Genomic DNA, 21150 nt, shown 5'->3' with positions numbered 1-21150 from the left:
AACAAAAGATTCCCAAATTCGGAGTTATGGTCCCAAATCCCAATTTGCCAAATAATTTAATAATATAATGTATGTTATAATATTATACATTGGCAACTGTTTGATTCGTAAAATGTATCCGAATAACAATTATTAACGTTTATTTAACAAATAATAACGTTTTTTTTTACTTTAGATTTGTTGAAAAATATTCTTGACATGACAAATTTCATTCAAGGGTTATCCATGACATAAAGATAGAAATGTGTTGTATAGAAATATGGTATTGTAATCAAGCAGTTTTTTTTCTACAATGTGTCATATTTTTTTTAAAGAATCTGATAAGACAATATTAAAGTAATCCAAATTGTTATCAATTCCTATTATTGCATATATTTATTGTAACGGAAAATAAAATAAATCCAAAAAACGATATCAATCAAAACTACGGATTTTAAAGTACATACCTAGTGGTCATGGGTGACCTTATATATACATTTAACTGCACTATACCAGTTCATAAGCGAACAATAGGCAAAAAGGCAAATGCAATATTTACAAAAATGCAAACGAATGTATGTGTAACACATTAACATCTTGTATTATATAATCTTATAAGATTATATTAGGTTTGTTCATTTGTTTATAATTTGCTCCATTTGACCTTGTATACACCGTTATTGGCGATGTACATTAAAATGTCGATGAATGAACGCTATACATTTGACAATCTTTCAAAAGTACAGTGCGGGGGCGGTGGGTAAACTACAATCGGGTTTGTTGTTTACATCAAATCACTCGGACTTCCGGTCGCGTTCGAGACTCGTTCGTCCGGATGACTAAATAGTAAATACCCGTTTTGCTCTCAGAGTATCTTGAACCCGCAACACAGCTGGAAAGTCGTTCATAGGACGGCGTGTGTGCGCCGCGATAAACGCTGTTAAGTCTCTGAAACAACCTTTTTCTGGTTTTTTTTTTCATTACCTTCACATTGGTTTCTCTGTTGTAGTATTAGAGTTAAACGTTTTATCGTTACATCCGGTGAGTACCGCCGCCGAAACAAAGCGGAAACGAATTCGGCGGAAAACGTTTTACTTGCTAAACGCACTTACTTTTGGCCAAGGTTGTCGCGGTATCTTATGAATTTACCAGCAGAGTGGTTTATCGAGCACAGACCTTGTTTTACTTATGACCTCAAAACACGGTGCGATATTATTCGATTGCACTTACTTTACTTGTATTTTTATTACAAATAAATGTTTTTCCCATTTCTAGTCAGGTATACGGTTGTGTTATTGTATAATGCAAAAAAAAATATATATATATATATATATATGTACAAAATATTATACCTACACGTACACGGTATACCTACTTATACTTAAGTTAATTTAAATAACAACAGAGTGGGTCGATTACATGTATGAAATATAAAAAACTCGGTCTTCCATTAAAAAAAAAATGAGCTGTCAAGCCATCTCAAAGATGCAAAAAAATACAATTAACTAGCTATATCAAGTTCAAGCAAACAAAAACAAAAAAAATGCACAAGTTAGCGACACATAAATGGATGTAAAATACCATTGAGACCAACAACACAAGAACTTTAGTCTGTTGCATGTATAATAGTTTGCAACTTTTCAATTATGAGCACACCGAGTGTATTTTAAATTACACTAAGCGCTTTGACTTGGTTCGCTTGTATATAGTTACACATTTTTTATAAAAATATTTTATACAACGAATAATTGTTTCTTGTCTATTAAAAGTTTTGATTAACGTTTACAACACAATAGCTGTTACTATTTATATATATATATATATATATATATATATATATATATATATATATATATATATTTATATATGTATTTAAAATACTAACTAAACTGGCTAACGGCTAGAGCAACTTATATTTTTTATTAACTACAATGAGAGTATTATCTTATTCATCTTCTCGTTCCATAGAAACGATGTCAGCCTTTCTCTGTTCGGCACAGTTTTTTTTTTATCAAATCCTCCATATCTTTATATTTTGTAACATTCACCTACTTCCTCCTGCAGTCTACTTATAACTTCAAAACTCACATTATATTATATTATAATACCTAATTTGGATTCTCCACTGCTAATCGAGAGATCTTGAACAATCAAGAACTATCCTGTAGAATATTTTCATCACATATAACGTTAAGGTAGAATTTGTCGATTTCTTACTAAGTATCAATTATTGTTCTTTGGACTCTCTAGGATATAGTTCATAAGATAATAATGACCTTAATTAGTACATATTATTGATCTCGCGCAAAAGTGACCTCTTGTCGGCCGTCTACAAAGTCTCAAAATCGAAAGCGCATCTCGACTTGTTAATTTTCTTAGCTATTACAATAAGACGTAGGTACCAACTACCACGTCTCAAATCAAATATGCAAATTTATTTTCTCTCCGACACTCGGTTACCCTGTGGCATGTTATTATATAAATGAAATAAATGATATAATATATATATATTTCAAATCTTCCCTGTCCGTTCTCCGGTATGATAAATATAATATTTTCTCACTTTACATAAATACACAGACGACATCATATTATTATTAGTCGGGTACTTTTGGGGATGCCTCTGAGGATTTGTCTGCTCTAAGTGTGAATTATTTGCAAATTCCAAAGTCGCACGCTTCCTTGTTCGTTCGTTATACCTAACTGAAATCCATCCAACGGACGAGTATAAAGCGAAAATCGTTTGCAAAGTTCTTGCCGTTGACTATATGTACTTACGGGCGGCGTAAATAAATGGATTCCTAACGCAAATTCGATACCGATCGCCGCCGAGCCGAAGAGCTTAATATTATTTTTTTCCCCCCATCTCTGCGACTCGCAACAGTATTTTATAATGAACCTATATAAAAGTAGACGTACCGCCGTTGCTCTCCCTATATTGTATCCTATGTTGGGTCGCTTCCAAATTGATATCGATTTATATTTAAATATTTCAATTAAACCCGCGTTTTGGATTTTGTCGGCGGAGGCGGCCCTAAGTCTGTATGTAGTCTGTATTCGATGCAATCTCCGCAAAAAGAAAATCCATTATCCGTCGATAATAATAAACAACATCAATATAATATACATTTCAGATCAAAGGCTCGATTCGACGATAATACGGTTATCGAAAACAAAAAAAAAAACAAGGTCTTCCGGCAATCGAAAACTAATGGCCACGCCAACGAAGAGAGTAAAAGTGTTGCGTGGGAATAAAAAATAAAACCGTCCAATATTATTATTTGGTCGGCAAACAAAAACAAACAAACCAATATTGTATTATTAGTAATAGCAAACTTCAATACCGGTGTAATGACCACAACACAATACCTATATTTGGTCCGATAACTTCCGATAAGTATACACCTACCCCCGCACATCCGGTTTACCGAGTGGGCACATCATATATGTATGTATGTATCATATTTACATCCAAGTACACGAGGAGTGACGACCGTTCAACCGCATAAGCCGGGCTCGACCGAACGACTGGAAAATGGGTATACCGTTTGTGCGGTCGACTTTCAGCGGTTTACAGTAATTTTTAAATGTCCCGACTAACTGTCTTGGTCACAGCTCGGACTTTGGAAGGTTATCGAGGAACACAAGAAACAACAACAACATTCAACACTTCTCAAATTAAATGACTACATGATTTAGATGTTTACTTGTTTTTAAAACTATAGCAACGCTACTCGCTAAATTACTCACAAAAATCGAACTAATGTTATTTTCAAATGTTATGTGTCCACACCAATGACCTAGTTCAACGACTCTTCCCTGTTCTTGTTTAGCCGTTTTCTTTAAATATACAGCTAGAGTAGAATTTTAACTGTACATTTATTACCAATAATATGAGCCATTCAAGTACAGTTCAGATCTGATAAAAATCAAAATATATTTATTTTTTTCCATATCTCAATCTGGACTTGTGCAGCTTGTCCAGTGTTTCCAATCCTTTTTTTTTAGCTACAAAGGATAAACAAAAACGTTCGGTTTTTTCACACTTAACCTCAGATGCCGATTGACAACAGCAGCTGAGATAACCACTAAACCACGCCATGGCTGTTGATAATGATTTGTTTGTAATCAATCTTATACAAATATACTGGTCACAATTATTATGGTAATTTATTAATTGAATAATATTAATGCAACTGTGATCAGTTACCACGGCCGTGTATTTGATTTACAAATATAAAACTATATTTTTATATAAGCTAATGGAAAAACAGGATCATTTTAATATTTGTTCCGTTTCCGTTAACAAACAAAAGCGATTGCTTTGTTAATAAGTGGGTTTTCTTAAATGACCTCTCGCACCTAGACGCGTTCAACTGCGGCACATGTAATACAATATTGTGATATATATAACACAAGCTGTTCAGCACAGATATGCTCTCAGAGCGTTTATCATCATCATCATCATAATAATAATTGTATTTAATGGACAGAACGTTTTAAGACTTGAGTGTAGTGCATCGCTCCGTGGTGTTTAGAGTCTTATGGCAATTAAGGCGCTAGAGGAAAATTGCCCTTTGGGCCGTATACTATCCATTAGAATATTATCACAGGGCGAGAATGTGCGTTTTAATTGGAAGCTTCTATACCATTGGCTATGTTCCCGGACGCACCACACAAAGAAATTCGGGAAAAATAAAAAAGTATTCAATAGCGCTTTACAATAATGTCGACTGAAACATTGTCATTATATTTTATTATAATAGGTTATATTGTATTGAACAGTTTAAGTGTCGTGAAAACAATTAGCTATTGATTTAAGTATAGCTCACCGTGTAAACAATGCGGTTAGGTAGTCAATACCTACGACCGGTAACGGTAACTTAAACTTAGGCTCTGAATTTTTCGGAAATAATTTTTGTCCCCGAAAAAGTGATCAATTAGAAAAAAAATTTCCCACGGAAAAAGTAACATTTAAAAATTTTTGTTACAGCATACATTTTAGATAAAAATAAACAGTCTAGTACACCAAAAACATTTTTCTTTCTGTAATGAGTATTACTATTTTCTTATAATAATAATTATTTATTTAATTTTTAAATTATATCTACTCATTTAAGTGGAAAACGATAATAAAACGAGTAATAACCTTTTGATAATTTATAAGTTGTACTAATATATTAAACTAAAACAAAAAAAAAAGTGTTGTATTTCTTAAATAAAAGTTTCCTAATTACTATAAATAATTTATGATAAGTATAATTCAATTTACTACTCAGATTAAACTGGTTTTATTTTATTTTTTTGGCATAAGAATTTTAAATACATCCGTTGTACAGGAACTTTCTCCCTGTATCCGAATCGGGATGCAAATTTTGTGCTTATGTATAGTTTCCACTTTTGAAGTTGTGATGAATATCGCGGTTTTGTGCTATTTTCAGCATGTTTCAACTACATGAGCCTCGGAAATATTATATTATAGTATTTGCAATTTTAATACAATCGTACAATGTACATATTATCTACTATTAGAGCTGATTGAACTGTATTTTGAATATGTTTTTGATCCTGTTAGGTTAAGGTATGTTAACTGTTATGCTAGACTTTGTGATCATCAAAATTTGTAAATCTAATTATTGTTCCTCGCTAATTTCCAAACAAATTCGGCTTCATAATATATTTTTGCGGATCACTTATTCCTGCGGGTACATTATTCTGGGGAATATTTCATCGAATCACCGGTTATTGTCGTCCCTAAATCAACTGAGTCGTTCAATCCGTCTTGTGTGGCAGAAACTAATAGATGTTAGTTGTTACAAGACGTTTGACTGACTATATACAAGCATTGATGCATACACGGATTTTGCAATAACGTGTGAGACACAAATCACAAACGGGAAACGCCGGCGACGTTACATCCGACGTTCCGTTTGTATATACATACTTTCTTAAACCAATGGCAATACTGAGTCCACGTGGGCGTTATTAGGTATAGCCGTGGCATTACTCCATACAAAATCAGCTAAAACGTCCGTTAACTTTTGCCGCAAACTTTACTGACCGGTACTGGCCTCGATACAGCAGTTATGCCAACAGCAGCTACTTAAGCCAATAAACACCGTTTATATTAATCGCACAACACGTTTATGAATTAACCACCGTGTTTCGAGCAAACACATATTCTACGCCTACGGCTTGCAACCGCTGACGTTGATGTTTTATAATGAATATATTATGATATATATAATATAATATAACCGCAGCAACTCAAAAGATGTGTTTCCAACCCGCGTCTTGTCAATGCCTGTCATTGCGCGCATACGTTATGAAGGAAACGATGTAAAGAAATACACGTGAAACCGAACGAATATCAAATGTATCAGCATCTTAGGATTACGGTCGGTCTCAAATGAATATGAATATAGTTAGTTTGGTTTTTATTTACTCGATCAGTCGTTGCTTGCACTTCGAAAAAACGTACATTTTTATGTCTACCGATAAACATTAAACCATGACAATCTATTTAATATATCTATAAACAAAAAAAATCCCAAGGAGTAAATGAAAAAAAAGAAAATCATCAAATATGAACTTTATTTTTAATGCGAGTTTGTCCAACCTGTTTTACGAATTTAATCAAATGATTATTTTTTTAGTTTTATTTTAACATAATTCCAACATTATTTGCCTAATTAGTTGTTGGGATATGGAAAGTAACCCGTCCGTAAACAATTATAATGGTCAACATTGCTTAAGACTCGGCAGTAACGATGGTCGGCTCTGACATTTATACAGCGTGCCACATCCTGCCGCACTTTTTTATTATTTAAATATATTCTTTCTATTTAATTAATTTCCCAAGGTAAATGTTATCCGGGCATTCACATGAAATAAAAAAATTGTATCAAAAAACTCTAGAATAACTGTTTTTTACTTTTCCGCCAACAGTTAGTGCCCAAAATATAATTTCGATTCACTCGATCGGTGCTTAAGTTATCGAAAAACTAAAAACGCTACCCCGCGGATAAAGTTGTTCTCTGTAAACATTTTATACGGTTACTGTGAATAATTACCGGTGCTACCCACCTGTCCTGTTGAAAAGACAGTGCGCTAATAATATGTACTATTTTATTATATTGGAACGGTCATATTTTGCACGTCATTGATGATTTTACGGGCTTTTTTTTTTTTTTTAGTAACACTAATTATTATATTCGTGTCGATAAAAAGATGCCAAAAACATAATAAAAACCGTATCGTTATGAGAATCATTTTCATAGCCGAGTGATAAAATAAAAACGGAGGCGACGCGGTAGGGGTCAACAGGTTGGACCGTCGGAAGCGCTATCCTCGTGTGTTTGTGTGAGTGCGTGAGGAGGACCGTCTGCAGTTGTGTGTGTGTGTTGTTAGTGTCGGTTTGTGTTCCAGCCAGTGCATATTGTGTAGTGTGTGCGTGGACCGGTGCAGTGTGTATGTATGCACAACGACCGTTGGACCGTCGTGTAGTGTGCGCGTGCGTTGCCCGTTTTTTGATTTTTCCGTGCAAGTGCCAACGTTTTTTTTTTTGGGGGTTTTTCATCGTTTTTTTGAAACTCGAGTGTCGTTTTTTAACCCTACCGGAGCGTGTGCAGACTCCGTCGTACGGTTTTATGTATATATGCGGTTTATAAACTAAGTGCCGACAAGTGCTCTACATACAAGGATTACAGCGCCGCTCATTAATTGTTCACGACCGATAATTGTTCTAGGTGCGTTCAAACTAAATGGTAGCTGTACTTTATGTGTACATATATATGTGTATGTATTTGTATTTGTATTGGACCTATGAGCCATTGGCGCAACTAGAGGAGGAGGGGTTGGGGAAGTTCAAATCCTTCTAAACTTGTCCAGGTTCTAAAAAAAAATTTCAGCAACCAATCGGGCACAGTCTCCAAGTAATGGTGATAATATTGTTACTGAAATTCTGACGGAGCTCTCAAGAGTTTCTAAAAGGTCTGAACTTCCTTAAACCCCCGTCTAGTTGCCGCCAATGCCTCGAACGCCGGCCGAGGATCTGCATACTTTGTATTTAGCGTGCTCGGGTAGGATTTTCAAGTTTTTTCTAACGTTATCCGATCGTTGTCTTGGCTGTGAGTCACACACGTGAGCTAGGCGTGGCGAGGACATGCGACTTAAAGGTTGCGACACTTGGAAATCGCCCACGGCCGCTGTTGGAGTGTCGTGATCGTTTAATGGCGCTTTTCACGGCCCAGTCCTCCTCCTATTCCCCCACCTCCCCGTTGCACCGGGACACGGTGTACCCGAGGAGAAGGCGAGACTTAACGCTAACCGCCGGACCCAGCCCAGCGAAATAAGTTATTCCGTCACAAAAATACATATGAGAAACTTTCACGGTCATGAATTACAGGTGGGTTGTAAATTTAAAAAAAAAATACCGGGGGTAATAAAGTTGCGTTAATAATCCTTGTACGGAAAAATCTCGAAAAACTACGTTGAGCCGAATGTTATAACACTTTTTTTAAGTTTTTACTTTTATATTTGCATATAGTAATAATAATATGTTCTTTTGCTAGCTGGCTATGCATTATCGTTTTTTTTTCCCATTGTTCCACTATTGGCTTTGCTCTGGCGGTGGGTCTGTATAAACAAAAAAGGGGATGTAGATCAAAAGGGGCAGTTGGGTTTTTTTGTTCGAGTTGATGAACTCTTTTCGTTTGTCGGATGGCGCGTGCAAGCGAATACAACACGGTCATGTTGGATTTACGCCCAGGGCATGTAGGCGCGTTTTTCGAATTTGGCGCATACAGGTGCATCTGGCGGGCGATAAAAAACAAATTTCAAAAAGGGTCGTCGGCTCGGGGGATCGATATTGTTGTGTAGTACGGCGTGCAGTTTCGACCGGAGGGAGAGATCTGTGTGCAGTGTAAATCACGACCAAAACCGGGGTTCCCAAAATGTGATCTGCCCAGGGGTTCATCGCGAACACACAAGGCGAGACCGCGATTTCGTTTGACGACCGGTTTGGCGACGATCATTCGTATTTGTTTTACAAGCCGTTGGTCGACCGCAAACGAGGCCGCCGACCTCTCGATGAGATATGTTCAAAAAACCCAGTTTTTATTTTCCTTAGTTTTTTCCTAACCATCGTTAACCCTGTTGATTAGGTCCAAGTCATATCCTTTGTCTCGGTTAACGAACATAATTGATAGTTATGACGACGGACGGGCAACAAACAAAAATTATAAAGCGTTTAATTTGTCACCGTCGGTATAAATTCAAATCCGCATGAATTGTCTTTCGATTTCGACCAGATGGCCCTATTATGGGTGTGTGTGTGTGTATGTATATGTGTTTTAATAGGTACACTCCAATGATATTATAGATAGATAGTTGATAGACTGAGATAAATGTATGTGGCCTCGCCGTACCTCTTAGGTATCAATTATATATGACTCCTTGTTTCGGTACGGTCCAACCGCCGACAGTAGTACACCTAATGGTTTTTTTTTGTTTTTTCATTTATCATATTTTTAACTCAAGTTTCTCAGCGCTCTCAGCCTCGTCTGCCGCTGTAATGGGTTTCTTACGAACAAAAATTGGTTTCCTATAAGATATTATTACTGTTATTAATTTATTCCCGCATCAGAATGAGGAAATCGAATTGCTTTATAATACTCGGACGACTTTCCTCCCATTGTTTTTGGACCGAGCCAATACCTACGACCTAACCTACCAGGGGTGGGCAAATTAATCATAACATATAGGTACTACTCATAATGCTCTAAAAAATTATATAATTACAAAATTGTTCTTAAAACAATTATTGTACCTTTATTACATTAATAACCATCAATTTCTCTCAAAAAATGCCGAAAAACTAATAAAATGTTGTTGCATTAATAAAAAAGTTTAATAAATGTTGAAAAGTTCCTCCCTCTTTCCTTAAAAAGCGATAAGAATACTCTAAAAATGAATATATTTGGTAATTTTTAAGTAAAGTACGTTTTAACTTTCTAAGAGATTGTCGAAATAGGTTTTGTATACAACCCTAACCTATATAATATAGTACCTATACATAATAATTAATATAGTCAAAAACCAAAGAAATATTATTAATAATTTCCACAGATGAGTTTTACCTTTTTTTATTTATTTTTTTTGGTTTTAAGGTCTATACAATAGACTGAAAATATATCTAGAAATAGAAAAGTTTTCAAAATCTTTATTTAAACTTTTTTACCAATGAAATAACTAAAATAATATAATGCTTATTAAATAATGTACCGGGTTATGTTTTATTGAATACGGCGTATTATTATCAATTCCTTAGTGGTTTCCGCCATCATACAACCCCCCCATATTTTTGTCTAAAATTTAAATAGTAGTTTGTAAGTATCGGCTAAACAATTTTGCAAACTAACTGTAAACGAATGCGTTTAATTACCAATTACAATATGTTTTTGCTTGACTTGTTCAATATGGTAACTCAAATTATACTGCCCACCTCTGTGACATAATATAACATATTGCACACTGACCTGTTTTGTTTTATTCTACCTCTCTCTTTCTGTCTTATTTCTTACGTCTTGTGCTGTTTGACGAATTCGGGTAGGCGGATCCTCGTGGAATATCGATTCGAGAAACGATCCCAAATGCGTTTACGGGTACACGAGTCCGGGGGATGTGAATATTATATTTTATCATTGTGTCTCTCATATTATAGTAGATATATAGCGCCACTATTACATGCTAACAACACCGTACACACACACACAGATGACACAATTTCATTGACAGCACATGTGCCGAACACACGACGAGGTCCATTGAAATCCGACGCCGGCCGACCGACCGGAAAAAGAGTGGTACACAATGTATTATCAAAAACTTTATCTTTGAGGTTTCAAAAACATAAAAAAAAACCGTATCGGCTGTGTTCTTGTCTGGTGTTTCGTACATGTCCGGTATAATATACAATATAAGCACAATACAAATATACATACATACATATATACATAGTTATATAAAGCATTCTATGTCAATCGCATCCGATTTTGCGGTCGAGTAACAACTAGTGTTATCTGTTTTGTAGCCGGTCTTACAGGACATAATCTGTCACGAAATGCCCGTGCACCAGGACGACGAGGACGATTTCTGGCCGAACATCTCATCAGGTACATTTTTTTTTTTTTTTTACAATATTTCATATTTTGGAAAAAGAAAAAAGAAATTCTCAACAGTCGGCTGTCGGCAACAGTGCCAGGCCACTGATAAAAATTAACTCGAAGAAGATACTTATCAGTTATCACACAAACACGCGGCTGCCGTCTTCTTAAGACTACACCACTATAATGTATATAATATCCGTCTAAGGGTCTAAGTGACCCTTCTGCCGCTTTCATCTATTCCGTAACAATACTTATCCCAGCTGCCCCCCCCCCCGACCCCGGCTCTGGGAAACATTGATTTATATTAATACACAAAATGTTTGTTTGGCAAATCACGTATTCCGTCACATATATTATTATTATACGTCACATAATAACATATAACGTACTATGTGATGTTATTATTATTGTAATAAAATCGGCGTGCGATACTTTATGATATTTGTGTAGGATATTTTAGTCTCGCGCGCGTGTCCGAACGTCTTAAGTTCTCTCCTAGCGTTAGGAATTTTTATTTAAAATTTTTTTTTTGTCAAGTCGACATCATTTGGAACGCGCTCCGAGACACGTTCCCGGCGGTTCGTGACCGACGACCGAGGGTTGTGAGAACTTTGTCAGACGTTCCCCTTCACCCCACCCTTCCACCTTCACGCCCCCCGTTTTGGAAACAGAGCCGTGAAAAAAAACGCACTTGTCGTTTTGTTAACAACCATCGGAAGGATTAACAACGTATATCTATTTTAATACTTGCACTGTTTAACGATTACAAATTGCACAGACTCAATATTGTTAAACTGTGTACAACGTTGTTATACAGCGCATATACGCGTGGATTTGCTAAATTACCGACTTTCATAATATTGTTATTATGTCGACCAAAAAACGAAGCGAAGCCACATCGGCTTATCTACAACAGAAGTCATCTTTATGCACAGATATATATATATACAATAAACTAGATTACCAAGTGTATATACCACCAACAGAGATAATCAATTCTTATCACTAATTACTTTATGGGATTTATGTGTCGTATTATCTCATCAGTTATCACTGATGATAAATTTTAAAAAAATAATGCCCATTTTTAACGCCTTCGTTAATATATTTTGTACACTCTGCAATACGGCGTGATAAGAACTTATATCTCATAATAATTAAAACCGGCTTAGTGGCTGCGTTCGTTATTCTCAGTTATAGTTTGTGAACACACACGAATCCGTTAGAAAATTATATTTTATCATCATAATCAAATGGGATAGTCGCAATAAAATTAGCTATAAATACAATTTTTATTTACAGACCTATATTTTTTATTTGCGAATAACACGCTTTGAAACACTTTACCATCACATCGTTAAAAAAAGGCATTGTTGATTGTTTATTATTTTTATGTAACAATATTGCATCTTTTATTATTTACCCCCTTTTATAAGTGCTAGAAGACACAGGCGAGGTCCACTGCTTCGTCGGGCACGAAGTCTCGACGTTGGAAGTTAAATCATTTAATGCATCTGTTTGCACACTCTGTTGGGAGTGTGAAACCGATCCAAAATCGTGCATCTGCACCGTGCTGTAGTTGAGCAATACTGCTTAGCATATATGTTGTAAGTACCCCTCCGATGATCTCAATACGGCGACGAGATTACCTAAGTTCTTGCACGTTCGAGGCACTTTTTTTTTAGGGGGGGGGGGGGTGGTGAGAAGACTCATAAGAGACAAAGGTGTTAGCACGCGACGATCACACCAGCCTCTCTCGTTCGGGTCGTATCGCGTGTCTGGATATTCTTACCAGATAGTATTTTTTTATGCAGACCGATACAACGCGCCTCATCGATTGACTCCACTTACTTTGGCTACCACGACGAGTCGTTTATTTGTTTAGAATATTGTTTTTCACCTCAGGCGACCGCGCCGGTGGTATAGGTTTTTTAGTCTGGTGTGTTGTTTTGCGTTCGATTGGTCTGTTACAATAATTCCTTGGCGATACGGTCGACACCATCGATAATAATATTATGACAAACGGCTCGAGGGGTGTCGTTGGACATGTTCAAGGTGAGCACACACAGATACTATCCAAAAGGATTTATTACAAACGCCAGAGGTTCCCTCCGTTTACGCAATTACTACATCCGATACGCGCATTGCAATCAGATACCTAAGTGTCGCTTATAAACGGTTGACAACGACTATAAATCCCACCGTTAAACGTTTCCTTCATTAAAAACAAAAAAAAATCCAATTAATTCCAGCTTCGACGCGGGTACGGATAGTTTATTAGATTTACAATGTGACGTGTGTTGGCTATTCAAAGCGAAACTGACAATCTATTAGTTTTACAATAGTATGTCTTTTCCTTTTTTTTTTTTTGTGCCCGTGTGCAAGACTTTTTATCTCCTGGCTGAAGCTTGACCGGATTTTCTCGATCTGAATCCGAAATCGAATGGTGCCGTCTGATCAATAGTAAAATGTAAACAAATTAAGATAAGATTCATAAGCATGAACAGGGAGTAAGTTGGGTCCAATTCTCTGAGTCTAGGAAGGGAGGAGATACTTTCACGGGAAAGATGCAGTTGATGAAACCGTGGGAAATTATTGGGGGGAAGGAGATAGGGGTGATAAACCTGTATTATTGGACGTAGTAATGAGGAGGGCAGACCATTAAGCTTGTCAAGCTTTGTATTTGCAGATTTCTAAATTTAAATCCATTCGCTACAATGGCAAAAAGGGCCACAATCATTAAAAATTAAGACAAGTCTACAAGAAGATTATTTGTGTTAAAAGAGGATAATAATTTTAAAAACATCGTCCAGTGTCACAACAGGCTCGCACAGAAGCGTTTAATTGAAATTGGTTATTTGAACTTTTATCACAATTTTCTATTTCCGACCTCACTGTTCTGACTTCTTCCAGAGTTGGCTGTTCTAATTTTTAATAATTGTTGCGTGCCAGTTCACAATAATATTGTAATTTAAATATTTAACTTATTATTTGTGTTGACTGGAAATGGAACGGACCAAAGTATTACAACGTTCCAATCGCGTTAATCGAATTTAACTAGACCATTCTGGGTGTTATGCCACGGGACAAAAAAAAAAAAAGAAGCTTAGCACTATTTGAAAACAACTTTTCTTTTAACAACAATTGGGTGACCCGATTTCGAATGCACCTACAACACTTGGCTTATTGTTATTGCTATTTAACAATCGGTCTGTGGTTTTCGAGCGCAAGTCATTGGCAAATATCACTGCCAATGTGCACGGTAATTACCACGGTATCACACGTCTGGCGCCTCCAGGCCGACATGGGACTTGCAAGAAGAAGAAAAAGAAAAAGTTTCCCTCGTCGGTCACGCGCGTTACGTTATTGTTATTTATTTGTATTTTATCAATCGCCACGGTTGACGCCTGACCGCTATTAGCGTAGCCCCTGGGAATCCCATAAGCTCCTCCTTTCTCTCGGGTCTGGCGTTGTGACGAATTAGTGTTGGTTACTTTAAATAATCATAATATTATGTACTACCTATATCGTATCGGCGACGACTACTCTACGAGCACACAATAAAGATGATGAAAACGAGCCATAACAACCACCGCTTTCCACAATGTCCAGTGGCGGTTTTTCGATTTACTTCTCGTGGACCCGGCCGAATAGAATGACGTGGTGTGTACTATGGCGTTATTATCGGAATCGTATTAACGATATAATGCTTGTATACCAGAAGCAAGACGGCGATGACAAGGACCGAGAAACGCGGTGCGGATGGCCCCGGGGATGCATTCCGGTGTGTTCGGCTATAATGCATGTGTATAAGTATTATAGTCAAAAGAACAATACGAATTCCGGTACGTTGTGTCCTATACCTGTGTTTGTGTGTGTGTATAACAAGCGGTCCGGCTATTATATATTGTATTATATAGTGTCGGTTGTATGACATTATCTATTCGGGTAACGTTCCTGCAGAGCTCGATCACACGCGAGTATACACACAAGACCGTGTCATCATGTTTGGGAGCCTGCGTTAACGGAGAAGAAAAAAGACATCACGGTATTTTCAAAGTCTTTAACAGTGTTAAAAAAAATTATATTATACCGTTGCCGGCACACACACAGGTTAGGGTTTGTGTGGGTGGCAACGTTTCCGAGAAAGGTAATTCGGTTCGTTTGCGGTCGGGAGGGTACGTCCGATTTTTTTTTGATTTTTTTATCTACCTGACCAACATCGTGATTACGACCACTGACCACCGGCCGACCGATAGCAATCATTTCGGCCTCTGATTTCTGAAAATCCGTGACTTTCTCGATGACCGCCGGAGTTTAATTAAACATATTATTATGGCGAGCGGAAGAGGGCAAAAACCACAAAAAAACGGTAATAAATAATAAATATACGGATGTAGGCATAACGTGAAATAATTATAAAAAATAAATAACGTTCGCCCTCTGAGTAAATATACCAACTATAGTAATAATTGTACATTCTGCCAGAACCGGGTTATTGAACCTGAATTGTTGTAATTATTTCTTGGGGTTCAACAACTAAACAAGAAGTTTGGCTAATTCACGAAAAACCAATACCTACCGTCTAAATGAATGTATTTCCTAATGAAAGAAATAAGTTTTTATGTAAAGTCGGGGAAATCGAGTTAGGTGTTGTTAGAACTCACATGACGATAATATGTATTTTCCTACATAATCCCCTTCAGGTATAAGTGTTGTTTGGTGTTTCCTCTAGAACAAGAATTTTACATAACAAGATTATTGATCGTGCCTATGGGATATTACTACCGACGTTAATATTCGAAGTGATTTCAATTTTTCCGTTTCTTTTTTAGTACTTTTTCTGGAGTTTTAACGAAAAACGAACAACTAACTGTTTACAGCGTCCGAGAGAAACCCGAATAATACCTTGCTCAATCCGAATAAAAATTAAATAACTCATACAAGTAGAAAATAATAATTATCATGCTCTTGTTGATATCGAATATGAGCGCCTCTCGAGAACCGATTTATCGGATTTTTATAGTCGGTGAAAGCCGGTTTCCGGCACGATTATATTATGATAAACTTGTGGCACTATTATTGTTATTATTATTATTCAAAAATTGAAAAAAATTCAAAACGAAACCAGTATATACTAAAAGGGCAACAACAGCGGACGTCGGCAATAATTTACACGACCTATGCGTTTTATACTTAGCAGCTGTGCAGTTCAAGTTAACCATAATATATTAATATATTATAGCCATTATCTCCGAATCCGCACTACCATAGTATAATTATTGTTAAGGACTCGACGATCACAGAACTCTTTGGCGATCCGTTCGAACGTGCCTTATTGTTTTTTTACATCTTATCCTATACGGTGTTTATTAATGTGTATACTTTTGTTCCCTACAGCGCTTCCGTCGTCACGGTTCTCACCTATGCGTACGCGGTCGTTTTTGATTTCTAAGACGACTATAGGTACCGTTAGATCTATACAGAAATCACACTTCGTGGCCGTCGTGATCGTTACCCAAACCGCATGGTGGCGATCGTCTACTTGGCTTGGCTTGGCCGAGGAACGAACCCTCGACATTAATTAGGCGGTTACACACACAGCCAGGCTCCCCTATAATGTAAGTTTCGCCGCGTTATTCAAACAAAATAATATGCCTCTGTGTCTGTGTGTACAGCAGAGCAGATTCCTAAGCCCCAAACCGTGTGTGCCCTCCGCGGTAGCAGCATATAATTACCGAGGACAATAAATTAACGTTGCCCGCTTCTGGGCAATACATAATAATGTGTTATCCATTTGTTTGTTTTTGTTTTACAATACACCACCGCGCGTTCAATGAATGTGTTGTTGAACAGCTATTGTGCGTTTCGGACTATAATTGTAGAGTTATAATCTCATAGTCGCCTTGATGTTATCCAAATGTATTGTTGTTGTTTATTCTGCTTCGATACTGATTCTGACACGGCAGGTGTCAGTGCAGTCACGATCAACCCTTTTGGACAGTCATCGTTGCAAGTCGTCACGATGGACGTCTGAACCGTATAGGTTATAGCTGATAACGTCATCGATATCCTAAAAAAATCATCGAATCTACAACGTTAAGCCAACGCGCGGGTAATCGTTTTGTTGGCGCAAATAGGTTAGGCGATATAATTGTATTAGTCCAAACCACTGGACCGGGTAATTAATTGTGCGAGCCCTCCTCTATGATTTAACGCCAGGGCATAACTATTTTCATATCGACCGAGCCTTTATACCGCAACGCATTCACACACCATCGTCACCATATTCTATTGATTTCTATCAGCACATTGGAATAACCCGGGATAGAGACGTAAGGTCGCCTTCAGGAACCTGGCATCTGAGGGTCGAGGGCAGAAGGGTCGGATCGTTGTCGAAGAATGCATTATAGGTCGAGTTTTCTATCTCGGCAGAGCATCGTTCGCCAGAGCAGTAGTATCGTTTAAAGGTAAACGTTAAAAAAACACTGTGCGAGCATGCAACACCTGATCCGTTACGAGCCTCGTCGAGTGTCCTAATAAATTATATACGTATAAAAAAATAAAGTCTGAACTATTAACACGTTTGCGCTCAAGCCAACAAGCCCGCCGGCAAACTATATGCAAATGATTAAACCCAAGAAGTAACGAGTTCATATTATTATCTCGGCTGTAAATGCAATTAAATTTAATATTGGCACGAAAAAAAAAATGGGGATTATTGAGTTTTAAAGGGAAAACCCCGAGCAAATGTCTGTAACAACAGCGCAACGAAGGGTCGGTGGAAAGCGAGTTCTACAGATTTAAAATGAAAAAAAAACTGTATTTCCAGCAGTTATACAACGTGTGTTTGATGATAGCCAGATTACTATAATATTTACCCACGACCATGACCACCTGTGGCCTCTCTCTGATGGCGTTTAAATACACTGACGTGAACCTTCGCCACCGACGTGTGAAATACCGTTTGGCCACAAAATAGTCTTTTTTTTTTTTTTTATTGTATTTTTGGATGGCGGTGTTTTTATTTTTTTTATGATGTTTACACTGTGCGCCGAGATGATCGTTACCGAAAATTCCAAAAACAAAATCGTGCGTCGGAGTAAAAATTACACATCGTGTATTACGGTTAATATTCTACCTATTCATTTTGGACTACCCGCAAACCGGTCAAAGTCAACGTGTTCGGGTTGAAAATGTTTTTTTTCCCGTCACGTTCACAAAATACGACGACGGGCCTGATAAAAATCTGTTGAATCCGTAATTCGTCCAGTCCAAGTGACTTTATAATACTAGACCACACACTAGACATGTGAACCAAAACTAGTTACACGACGGTCGACGCACTTTTGTTTTTTTTTGGTAACACAAACCGTTGAACATGATTCAAGTCACTAACACAACGACATAATATAATATTCACCCTTTGTTTTCAGAACTATATTTCAAAACTGTGTTCCGGAACAATAAAAGTTAAAAAATGTATGACGTCATATTACCCAATGAAGATTTTATAACCCGCCTACGGGGCACGGTTATTAAACAAAAAAATATAATATGCTCTTGTTAATTATCCGGTTATCAGGTGTTATATACAACAACAAAAAAAAAACAATGAAAGTCGAGGATTCCAAACGCGCAATAGCTTTTCACGGGCCATTACAATTATCCTTTTTTTTTTTTTTTTATCTAAATCGTACACACTGTTGTTACACATATTATATTTTTTAATATCTGTTGAAAACACACGGGCCGCGGTCGGCCTTTGTGCGAACTGCGTAACGGGACGTTTGTTTCGTTTATGGGAAATTTTAACTTGCACAAATCACATTTCCACGGTAAGTTACTACAAAGCAAACGTTTCGTATTATTATACGGCTATGATGAGAACACATTTGTCATGATTAATGCCCGGCAACTGCCGCATAAAAACCGCCCGTCGACATTTTCCACAAAAACCAATTTCAACGATCCCTAACCTAACAGTGCACCGCCGCCGCCGCCCGACGACCGTGTATGGTTTATTGTCGGCCTGCCAAATCTTTTTCGGGGGCGAAACCGCCCTTGAGTCGGAGGAGATAAATCGATAAGGCAAAAAAAAAACAGTAAAAGAAAAAGATCTAACGGCATCCCAACACGTTATAAATTACCTGGTCGACGAGGAATCATGTTGGACACAGCAACAATGTAATGTGGTCCGAGCATATTATTATGAGTATTATGTGTAAAGGTATTATAACCCGCTGTCCGGCGTTGGGCAATAGGCGTATTTTGACGAGCTACCGCGGCCACGTTCGCCTACGGAAAGCATCACACACCGTGTAATCGGATAATAACATTACCGAAGTAAAAAAAAAATCAATCTTAATAATTGCCCGCCGCGGAAACAACAAGCGATCGAAACGAGTTTTGTTTAAGAAAACCTACTACCGTCTCAAACTTAATCTAGCCGGTCGGGCGTCGCATACCACTGAAAACGAGAAGTTAATGTTTGACATGTTTGATGATGCATTAAAGGTCCTCGGGAGCCTAGTCAATGGGTGGCGTTTAAGACGAGGATTGCACTGTACCACTAAGGTTGTCGAAGATACTTTTTAATTACAGACTTTGGGGCACAACAATAGCTGTCGCAAACGGCAGTTAAAATTGCTTCGCGGTGCTTGAGCGGAGATCCGAGCAATTGGAAACGCAGTGCGAGTAGTCTTTGTAAGCGAAACCAGTTTCTTGTCGGCCGTGTAATAGTAACGACTTGGTAACATGTGTCTGTTGTTTGTGTGTGTACGTGGACAATCGTCGAAATTCACGGTTTCCGATTCGGTATTGTTGTACGGCGATTGAACGGATTTAATTTGTATTTTTTTTTTTATTAGTTCCAGCAATAAATAACAGCATTCTCGTTTTGTCATTAACGTCGACCGGGTTCAAGCCTCGAAAGCGTACAAACACGTGTCGTACACCTTCATTCACCTGTCACACACCGTGGAGTCGGTTAAAACAGAACCAACTGGTACTCAACGGGTGCTTATAGTTCAATATAAAAGCTTTGTCTGTCTCCGACCAGCCCAGTAAACCCAGGGAAGAGACAAAGAAAACAGTTTCTGTTCCGTTTTAATACTTAGCCTACGATAGCTAACGTTTACGGATGTCATAGCGGCCCTTGAAGATTTTCGAGAGGAAGTAATGTAAGCCCCAGAAACAGGTAGACATGAAGAAGAGAAGAGTTCATTGGAGATGACATAAAAAAAGTATTCTCAAGCAAGTGGTCGTGAGAGCAGGAGAAATTTGCATTAAAGCAAACTTCTCTAATTGATAAACTGTGTAAAAATTGGCCTCAGAGTAGGCCTAGTCGAAAATGACTGGATAAATTAATTCAAGACATAAAAATGATTCACAGTCCATATAGAGAACGTTGACCTCTAATGGATTATAGTAAAATAAGATGCTACGGACTAACATTTGTCTTGATCATAGGTGGCCCTCCCTGTTGACTTGGTAGTTGTACTACGGTTAAAACTCACAATTCATTATCGACCAGATAACAATAAAAGTTATACGATTCTTTACGAACGGTCTTCTTAATGACGTCTAATGCGTTTCTCTTTCCACACGTCTTCATTAGCTTTCATGTTATCCGCCCGCCACCAGCACAGTGCATTTCTTATATCTCACCGGCGACCTTTTAAGTCAAAAATTAATATATCAACGCGCTGCAATTACAATGATAATAACCGTCGAGTAATGCCGACAAGTCGTATACTTGACCAAATCTTATATAATATGCTGTAACTTGGTTCGTGCACCTTGATCCTTGGCGACCGTCTTGGATTTTTTCAAATCCGGGATCACGAATGTATTTGACCATTGAACTCAATACATGGAACGCTCATTGCTAATATAGTCGGCTGCTATTTTGTGAACAGTTTTGTCCGTGATATTTATTGTATTTTCTATGACGAAGAGATCACCCTGTATGGAGGACGAGGGCGGCACTTATGCTCTAGAA

The 21150-nt window shown here is 37.5% G+C and overlaps 1 protein-coding gene across 5 annotated transcripts in view; it reads left to right on the top strand.

The window, feature by feature from the left end:
• Positions 1–21150, top strand: part of LOC126833397 (protein TANC2) — an 87153-nt gene that overhangs the window by 43893 nt on the left and 22110 nt on the right. The window contains exons 1-2 of one of the 5 annotated variants that reach the window (XM_050564709.1): positions 7367–7727; positions 11072–11153. The exons of the other annotated variants lie outside the window; for them this stretch is intronic. Coding sequence (XP_050420666.1) covers positions 11102–11153 — 52 coding nt within the window. The 5' untranslated portion in view covers positions 7367–7727; positions 11072–11101. Of the gene's footprint in view, positions 1–7366; positions 7728–11071; positions 11154–21150 lie in introns of those variants that run through there. 5 annotated transcript variants of the gene reach the window in all.

Source organism: Adelges cooleyi, unplaced genomic scaffold, assembly GCF_023614345.1.
Source record: "Adelges cooleyi isolate 19-005CV unplaced genomic scaffold, UGA_ACOO_1.1 ACOO_flye_CR_arks_rails_tigmint_CR_PRNA_2, whole genome shotgun sequence".
NCBI lineage: Eukaryota > Metazoa > Arthropoda > Insecta > Hemiptera > Adelgidae > Adelges > Adelges cooleyi.
Note: the sequence above shows the minus strand (reverse complement) of the source record. Positions and strands in the feature narration are given on the sequence as shown.